This window comes from Sceloporus undulatus, chromosome 1 (genome assembly GCF_019175285.1).
Source record: "Sceloporus undulatus isolate JIND9_A2432 ecotype Alabama chromosome 1, SceUnd_v1.1, whole genome shotgun sequence".
Taxonomy (NCBI): Eukaryota; Metazoa; Chordata; class Lepidosauria; order Squamata; family Phrynosomatidae; genus Sceloporus; species Sceloporus undulatus.
The window spans coordinates 317,498,986-317,508,069 of NC_056522.1; the positions used below are offsets into that span (position 1 = coordinate 317,498,986).

Sequence of the window (9,084 nt, forward strand, 5' to 3'; positions counted from 1 at the left end):
ATTGGAAATTTTAATGAGTTCTTTGGAAAACAACAAAGAGGCTAAAATATGGGACACCATTCAGACATGCATGTGCAAGAATTATTTTGCCTCGGATTCTAGGCTTACTAGTGTCTGAGGTAACAGGCTTATTCTCTGAACAATCATGTCCTAAAATCAAAGTCCAATACCAAGAGAAATCAGAGGCTCCAATGTGACATAGCGCACAAAATAAAATGGCATATTAAAGCCATGCAGATGAGTGGAAGTATAAATAAATTAATATTATAAGGGCAGAATAATGAAAGCAATTAGACATTAAAAGCCTTCCCAATAAAATCTTGGGTCACCCTCCTGAAGTAAGCACACCACAATAGAGAAAGTACTGTATTTGGTTGAGATCCACAGCATTTCAGAAGACTACGAACCCATCATAGATCTTCTCATGCAGAGGTTAAAGCACAAGGTAAATTATATGACAAGGAACTGCATTATATAATACAGTCTGCCTTTTTTTTACATGGGGGATCCGTTCTGGACCCCCCCACACACACGTTAAAACAAGCATATGCTTGAGCCCCATTGAAAGTAATGGGGTTTGTACACGTGGCGGCAGCACGGTTTTGCAGTGGCATGCACGCGCCTTGAGCGTGCGCCCCCTCAGTCTAAATGGGACGCGCTGCCCCTTGCACCCCGCGCGGCTTTCAGCATATGCTGAAAGGCACATATAGTGTGCCTGCCGCATATGACACAGGCACACTGTAAATATGTAACTAGTAAAGCTGTGGAAAAGCAAGGAGGACAGGAATTGTTACTGATAATGGAGTACAGCTCCTGCACTCCTGGATTCATTCCAATCATGCTTAGATTTTTTTTTCACTAGACCACCTTTTGATGACAAAACTTCAACTTTTATGTCAAATAGTTACTCACCACTTCAGTCTCAACCACTGAGTGTCGCAGCAAAAAAGAAAACAGGGTGAGAGGTGAAGGATGGGAAGAATGGAAACATCTCACCTGTTACGAAAGTAAGAGCAGGCTGAATTACAGGAATTGTTTCCATGCAGAATTTTTCAAACTCAGGTGCTCGTTCAGGGCCCAGAAACTTACTGATGTGCAGATCTGAGACCTACAAGGAAAATAAAAATAGGAAGGCGACAGAATAATTAAAAACTAGCATGAGGCTGTAGTTTTATGATCTCCTACCTGAGAGTAAATATAATTGAATCTAGTGGAATTCAGCTTTCTGTACACATTTACAGAAATGTCTCCAAGCATTTTTACACAAAAAAGATGATCCACGACTTGCTATTCTAAGAGCTTAATGTAGCAGCACAGTGATGTATCTTACAAATCCCAAAAGTCCAAGACAGAATCTTTAAATTTATGTATATTACAATATAGATCAAAAATAAAGATCACTTTTACGTCCAACAATGCTGGCTATCCTACCACCACTTGTCACTGCATTTCACCAGACAAATTCGCCATCATAGCAAGACACATCCATGCAAAAATCTGCAAACAAATTCACATCTGACAATGTGCTATCCAGTATTGGTGATACACAATGAGCATCTGACACCTGTTGCAAACACAGCCAGGACAAGCCAAATGCTATCCATCTGCCCATTAATATGGCTTCCTTCCTAATCACAGTTACCAGAACTATTGTTAATTATTGCCACACTAATAGGGTAAGAGGGCCAGTGTGATATAGTGGTTTGAGTGTTGGAGTATGGCCAGGGTTTGGATCCCTGCTCGGCCATGGAAATCCACTTGGGTGACCTTGGGCAAGTCACACTCTCTCAGCCTTAGAGGGAGGCACTGGCAAATCCCCTCTGAAGAAACTTGCCAAGAATACCCCATGATAGGGTTGCCATAAGTCGAAAAGGACTCGAAGGCACAGAACAACAATAAAGACGAATAGGCTGCGTTTCCCATACCTTATTCTCTCCCCCCCCCATTCTGGAAAAATAAAAATAAAAACTAGTATTTTAAGATTTTGTTGTTGTTAATGTTGTGTGCCTTCAAGTCATTTCTGATTTATGGCGACCCTTGTATTTGCAGGTTTCTTAAGGGGGGTTGCCCTTGCTATCCTTTGAGGCTGAGAGAGTGTGCCTTGCCCAAGGAAACCCAGAGTCCTAGGTCCAAAATAGACTGCAGAAATAATCCGGTTTGAGACTGCTTGAACTGCCCTCAAAGATCGGTGCTATGGAATCCTGGGAAATGTAGTTTATTGTGGCCCCAGAGCTCTCTCTGACAGAGATGGCTAAATGTCTCAATAAACTACAGCACCCAGAATTCACTAGCATTGAGCCAGGGCAGTTAAAGCGGTCTCAAACTGGATGGTTTCCTGCAGTGTGTTTGGGACCCTAATCTAATGCCACGAGGGCTCTCTCCTCTTTTAAGATGACCATGCCATTTTTAGCTCTGCCAGTCTGCAGGAGCCTCGAGAAAGAAAGAAGTTGGCAGCATGAGCTTCAGATGCATTTGGAGAACGCAGACCTTAATCTAGAAAAGCGCATGCTGCCTGCTGCCAGCTTCTCTATTTCAGTTACTCTCCAAGGTGCTACAAGATCTCTCCGCATGCCATAGAAGCCCAGAAGCCCAGACAGAGGTGGAGGAGACCCCAAGATCTCTCAGGATACTGTCCAGCCCCGTTCTGCCATGCAGCATCCCCTGCTGTGACACATGGCCATCATCCAGCCTCTGCTTAAAGACCTCTAAGGAAGGAGACTCCGCACTTCCCAAGCCAGAGCCTGAATATCTGCCTCTATGGGTCTTCTGTGTCTTTAGCCCAAAGGCTGGATGGGGCTGGGCTTTCTCCCCCAGGAGACTCGCCTGAAGGGCCCAGAAGAGGTTCCAGGCCTCCGCCCCGGGCGCCGGCTGAGGGGAGAAGGACCGCGCTCGGCCCCTGGGAGCAGCCTCCTGCCCCGCGGAGGGCCTGGACCAGTCCAGCAGCACCGCCACCAGGGCGGCCGCCAAGAGCCCCGCCACAACCCTCAGCATGGCCGCCTGTCCCAGGGCTTATGCCCCGCACTAGCGCCGCTCTTCCACTTTAACTGCTCTGGCTGCCTCCTGTTACATCCTGGGGCTTGTAGTTCAGTGAGGCCTAAGAGCTCTCTGACTGACAGTTCTAAACGCCCCTCCTCTAAACTACAAACCCCATGATGCAACAGGAGGCAACTAGAGCAGCACTATTATGAGAGTGTAGAGAGGGGAATGTTTTAAGGGAGGAGGAGCTTTCCTGCCAGAGAATGAACTGACCAGGAAGACGTTGCCAGCATGAGCTTTCATAGACAACAGTATACTTCCTCGGATGCATTTTGCACCTGAGGAGATGCACCTGAGGAAGTAGATTCCCTAGCACTGAGCCAGGGCAGTTAAAGCGGGCCTCGAACTGGATTTTCTGCAGTGTGTTTTGGGCGAATTCAATCGCACAGTGTCCTCCTTCTTCTGGGTGTTTTTTATAACGCCGCAAAACACCCACAGGGTAATATTCGCGAGCGTGCGCTGCGCGAAGCACGGCCTCGGAAAGGCGCTCACGGAAAGCTCCTTATTAAAAGGGGACGCCGATATGCGGCGCGCAGCTCCCCCCCTTTAGCCAGTCCTCTGCGATATTCTCTCAGTAGCCCTCAACGTTCCCCCGCAAGCACCCGCTCGCAATGCGTCAGCGGCTGCGCATGCTCAGTGCAACCACCTTGGGTCCAGGGTCCGGACGCAGCAGCAGGCCAATTTTACAAAAAAAAGGGGGGGGGAGGAGTAATAGCCAGACTCCCTCGTCCCTCCTGACTTCCGGTCGAGAGTGATTCAGCCTCAGCGAAGATGGCGGCCGAAGGCTCAGCGGCATCCACACTGGAAGGATACAGAACTGTTAGAAGGACCAAGGCGGGGATGTGCTACCATTCAAAACATCTTGATACAGTTTCTATTATACAGTGTATCTAGTTGTATGATCTCTTCCTCTTGGTCCTGCCACCATCCCAGGTATGTTTACTGAGGACATGAGAGAGAGAGAAGGGGGGAGTCCTCAGTGGCTGCTCCAAAACGGGTCTAGTTATCGCCCTTCTGTCTTTCTGCCAGTAAATAAAGGCCTTTTTGTTTAAAGAAGCATTTGGTTTTTAATATATTGTGGAGAAGGGCCTTTTAATTGGGGGGCTGGGGCTGTATTTTGGCAGCAGGGTTAAAATTCAGAAGTTAAAAGTTAGAGTGCTGCAATGAGGGCAAAGGCTGTGCTTCCAGGCCATGCCATATATATAAAAGAAGTAAAATCCAGTTATGATGAACCAGGCAGCTCTCCCTCCTGGAAAGTGTCATTTGGGGGGAGGGCAGGTTAGCTCAGAGTGACCAGACTTTGTCCTCCTTTTTTCAGGACATGTCCTCCATTTCAACATCCTGTCCAAGTGGGATTCAAAAAGGTCCTGCATTTTGAGCTTGGCTGAGAAGGATGAATTTAATATTTATATGAGTGTCACTTTTTTGTTTTCTTTTGAGCTTTTATTTGGTCAGGTCCTCCATTTTTTCCTTGCATGCTTTTCCCTCTAGACATCCCAACCTCAGAAGTCCTGCTTCCAGAAATACCGCCCCCTGGATGTTCCCCCTCCCCTGGCACTAGTTGATAGCAGGTGTGGGGACTACCTTTACCTTTTAAGTGCCATTTATTCTGGGATTGGGCTGGATCCACCAGACCCACGTCCGGCCTGTCAGGATCTGGCCTGATACTGCTCCTGGGTTTTGGCCTCTGTCGTCCAAACAGGACAATATGAGGCCAGAGGGAACACAGGTCTTTTGGCCCATGTGGACAGCCCCAAGGACAGTGGAGCCTGAACACTTAATGGCAGACTGTGCGAATGTTCATGTTAGAGTTATTTTTTAACAAAACTTTTGTTCACATGGTTCTTACATATTTTAACACTTTTAACCATTAGAGTAGGTCAGTTGAATCAAGTGAATTTACATAAATCATGATTTATCATTCAGCAATATGTAGTAGGAACTAGAAACCAGTTTTAGGGCTTAATTTCCTTCTCCCTTTGACTTTTTATACTGTGTTCCTCTGGTTTGATCTTACAATTACCTTAAAAACCATTGCAATTAACTTTTCCCATGTTAATTATCTTCTGCATTACAGGGAAACTGACTTCCTCCTCTGCAAGATTTTAGCTGCAGGGACAATGAAAATACAAAGAGTGGTGCTGAATTCACGCCCGGGTATGTTTCTACTTGTCAAAGAACAATAATGAGTTCAATGAGTTTGTACAATATGGAAGATTGAAAGGGAAAACATAGAAAGGAGCTGGATTGCTGTAGCAGCAGAGAGTTTTGATGGTTAATGTTAAGGGTTTGCAGTAAACCTTTATAGAAACCTTTAGCAATTACGACAAACAGATCTCCTATTATGCCAGATGTTGTTGGTGAGAATTTTCTCCCTATTTATATAAGAGCAGGACTGTATAACCGCTACCCTTCATAAGTGAGTGGGTGTATTAGTAAGCGGAAATATAAAGAAAGAAGCTGTTGATGTAGGCACTGATGTAAGTAGCATGAGTTGTCTACATCATTGGTCTAGTGACACTAGAGAACAATGGCGTAGTTGCAAGAAAGGGGGAGGAAAACAGATATGACTAGGGCAACAACGGCTAGGCAAGAATGGTGGTGGACAAAAGAACATTACGGGTGGAGAGAAGGTGAGGAAGTGAACATAAGGAGGGGGAAACTGAATAGACATTATGTAGAGTAGACTCTAAGTATATTCTTACAGATTGAAGTGTGAAGCAATTTTATTTTGAGGAGTTCAGTTAATTGTTGTGAGTTCAGTGCTGTGAGTCATCTGAGCTCAGATGTGGCTGATGAAATATTTGGCTAATGTAATTCTCAGATAAAGAGAAACCTGCAATTAAACTCATATCTCACTAATTCCAGGTTGTCAAATGGAATGCCAGTTGCTTGAATGAAAACTTCAGGGTGGAGGAGGGGCTGTCCTGGAAAAATTGAGGAGGGTTCAGTCGGAGTCGTTACACTTTATTTGTCTGGGATCCTATATTGTAAGTGGATTGTGACAAGCTTTATAATCTGTTATGAGAGCATGGGCAGGCCATTTTGTATGAAGGAGGGTGATGAAGAAAACAAGTTTTTTGTGATATCAGGTCATAGCAGATATCTCAGTAAACAATGCAGTAAAGTTTTAACTGGGAAAGATGGGATTATTGTTTCGCATCTATATGTGCTGCCTGCAACTAGTCATGGTAAATAAGACTTGCAATTCCAGAATCCCTAACTGAGCATTCATGAACATCAAAACTGAGAGCAAATGGGAAAGAGATAAGCCTGCCTTATCAATACCCCATTATATAAAAGGCACGGTCCTATAAGTTTGGCACCAAAATTAATATCTGGGGGGAATGGAGACTGGGAACGAAAGCCATCTTTGGAAGCTTGGAAGAAAGAAATGTCAACTGGTCTAGGAGTTATTTGTTTTATTTATGCAAGTTTCCTGATCTGGTTGTTTTAATTCAGGTTTGCACAATTGTTATTTGAATAAAAAGTGTTCAGGAAGCATGTCCTTCTTGTGTTGCTGTAGAACATAACCCTATTCTTTCCAATATTTTTCTTTCTCGGCACCTATTTTTTTTTTTGAAGAGGAATGTCCCAGGAACACTCTTAATTAACTTGTAGGTTTACTGTATTGAGGCTTAAGCTTGTGGCAGACTAACAGATGTTGTAAAGATAATGCACCTTAATAATAGAGTGTATGGTATTTATTAAAATTGTCTGTGACAACCGATTCATGTTTACTCTGTTAATGGTGACAAGTCAAGCAAAGGAAAACTGTAAGCAATAGAGAAACTAATATTATTTTACTAATGAGTAATTAATAAGATTAGCACCTTTTATTCTAGGAGGATGGGAAATCCATATATTGAGAAACTTCCGTATTGCATCATTCTGACCTTTGGCCATGTGTGGCTGGGACAGATGGAGTTGTAGCTTAACAATGCTTGTAAGGGACAGGAAGTTAAACTTGATGGTTAAGGATTTCTTAGTGCATAATTTGAAACTGGAATGTAAAATATGTACATTAATATATTGTTAATGCAGAAAAAGAAAGCGCCTGGAGGAAGTGGAATGATGTTGAGGAAATAAAAATCTATGAAAATGTTGTGTTTTAAAATTGTGTGTTTTTAAAGGAAATTTTATGAGCAAAAATCTTGATTTTCAAGCGTTTGTATGACGAAGACACTGTACTGAATACCTTCAGGCTGGAAGCTTTTGAGAGGTTGCTTGGATGGTGGTTGGATGGAATGGTGGTGTGGAAAGTTAAAATTTGGAATTTTGCTTGTAGTAGAATTTGAACGTCCTTTCAATGGCCCTGGCAGACAAGGCCATTTTGGATGTGAAAGCAATGAGATGGTTCAATGTTGCACAAGAGAAAGAGAATCTTCTTAACTGTGCTGTTGTTTTCTGGAAATAAAAATATAGATAGACTGTGGAAAGACAGAAGTTGCCTGATAATAGTCCGATTTCTGAGGCATCTAGCTTGACATTGTTTACTTCAGGCATAGACAGAGCTTGGAAAAGTTACTTTTTTGGAGTAACACTTCCAGAATTCCCCAGCCAGTATGTCTGCATTACCAAGATCTGTGGGTCAGTAGCTACAACTTCCAGATGCTTTCGGCCTCCAATTCTCATCAGTCCTAGACCATCATAAGCTATTATGGGAGTTGCGCTTCAGAAATAATGAAGGGCTACAGGCTCCCCACCCCAATCTGAAGTAACTGCGTAGTGTTTCAGAAAGGAGTCTTTCCTAGTTCTGCTGGAAGATTCCAAGGATAATCTGGGAGCATATGGAAAGCATGTACTCTGCCACTGGGCTATGGGCCTTCCTTTTTAGAAGCTTGATGGTCTGTCGGGTTGGATTGGATGGCCCTTATGGTCTCTTCCAACTCTATGATTCCATGATTCTATGAGTAGTGTGTGGAGCTGACCTAGAAGAATCATCAGAACTCATCCCTTTCTTGCAGTGCCCGTGCTGGGCACACAGCATCCGAGCCAGAGCAGCCATTCTTCCATATTCCTAAACATGTCTCTCCCCAAAGAGGGGTGTGTGTGTGTGTATCCTCTGAATGAATGACTGCAGCTCCCACCTGCCATAGCCAGTGGTGAGAGTTGATGGGGATTTCAGTCTAATAACATCTGAAGAGCCACAGATTCCCCATCCCTGTGTTAGATGCATCTGCAAACATGTTCTCCTGCACTCCTCTAAACAAGGTTCTGAGGTCTTTCTAGCAATCCAGGGACTTGGGGGAGAGGTGACAAAATACAGTGCCCTAAACATTTCAATAATTTAAGGTGTTCCTGATCAAGACAAGTGTTATCATTAGGCAGGTGCCTCAGGCAGCAGAATAATGAAAAGGCTATGTTTTTATATTCTGGAACAGGGAGAGGTGGTTGTGGGATATCCCATCCCTTTCAAAATGCCAGAATAATTTGAATGGGTTTGGATGCTATACCCCTTGTCTGAGAGAAGCACTACTATTTTCTGCTCTATTTCAAACAGATGAATATTTGGGGTCAGCCTTGTTTTTGATAATAAAAGGAATAGAGTAATGCAGGATTTCCAGACTATAACAACTAAGCCACTGGGGATGGGGTTAATAGCTAGAGGAGAGCTATTTATATATCTATTTTAATTATATCCTCCTTTTCTCCTATACAGGACGTAAAGTGGCTATAGGGCAAGAGCAGATGCAGTTTAGAGGAATTGGTGTGCTCTTCCTGTAATGCCATAAAGATCCCTGAAATTAAATGGATGAAAAAGGCCAGGAATTCATGTAGATCCTGAATGGAGTGACAGTATTTATTGCACTGTGTCATGACAGCTTTTTAAACAATGTGTCTCTCTTCAGCTTGATCCACAGCTTGTAGATGGACATCTTTCTTATTTTCTGGGTGCAGCTGGCATGCCTGGGCTGACAACTCTGCTAGGAATCAGAGAGAAAGGACATGTGTCCCCTGGTGCTAATCAGACCATGGTGGTCAGTGGGGCTGCTGGAGCCTGTGGTTCACTGGCCGGGCAGGTAAGTTGGTTTAAGACTAGTCTTT

The 9,084-nt window shown here is 43.8% G+C and overlaps 2 protein-coding genes across 3 annotated transcripts in view; one reads left to right on the forward strand and one right to left on the reverse strand.

The window, feature by feature from the left end:
• TMEM62 (transmembrane protein 62) overlaps window positions 1–3,069 on the reverse strand; it is a 33,326-nt gene extending 30,257 nt beyond the window's left edge. The window contains exons 1-2 of one of the 2 annotated variants that reach the window (XM_042452906.1): window positions 2,824–3,069; window positions 997–1,108 (exon numbers count right to left, since the gene is read on the reverse strand). In XM_042452906.1, coding sequence (XP_042308840.1) covers window positions 997–1,108; window positions 2,824–2,991 — 280 coding nt within the window. In that variant the 5' untranslated portion in view covers window positions 2,992–3,069. The remainder of the gene's footprint in view (window positions 1–996; window positions 1,109–2,823) is intronic. The other variant, XM_042452915.1, reaches the window with a different exon arrangement.
• Window positions 3,070–8,267: 5,198 nt separating this feature from the next.
• Window positions 8,268–9,084, forward strand: part of LOC121926734 (prostaglandin reductase 2-like) — a 25,234-nt gene continuing 24,417 nt past the window's right edge. The window contains 1 exon segment of the mRNA XM_042459954.1: window positions 8,268–9,063. Coding sequence (XP_042315888.1) covers window positions 8,943–9,063 — 121 coding nt within the window. The 5' untranslated portion in view covers window positions 8,268–8,942.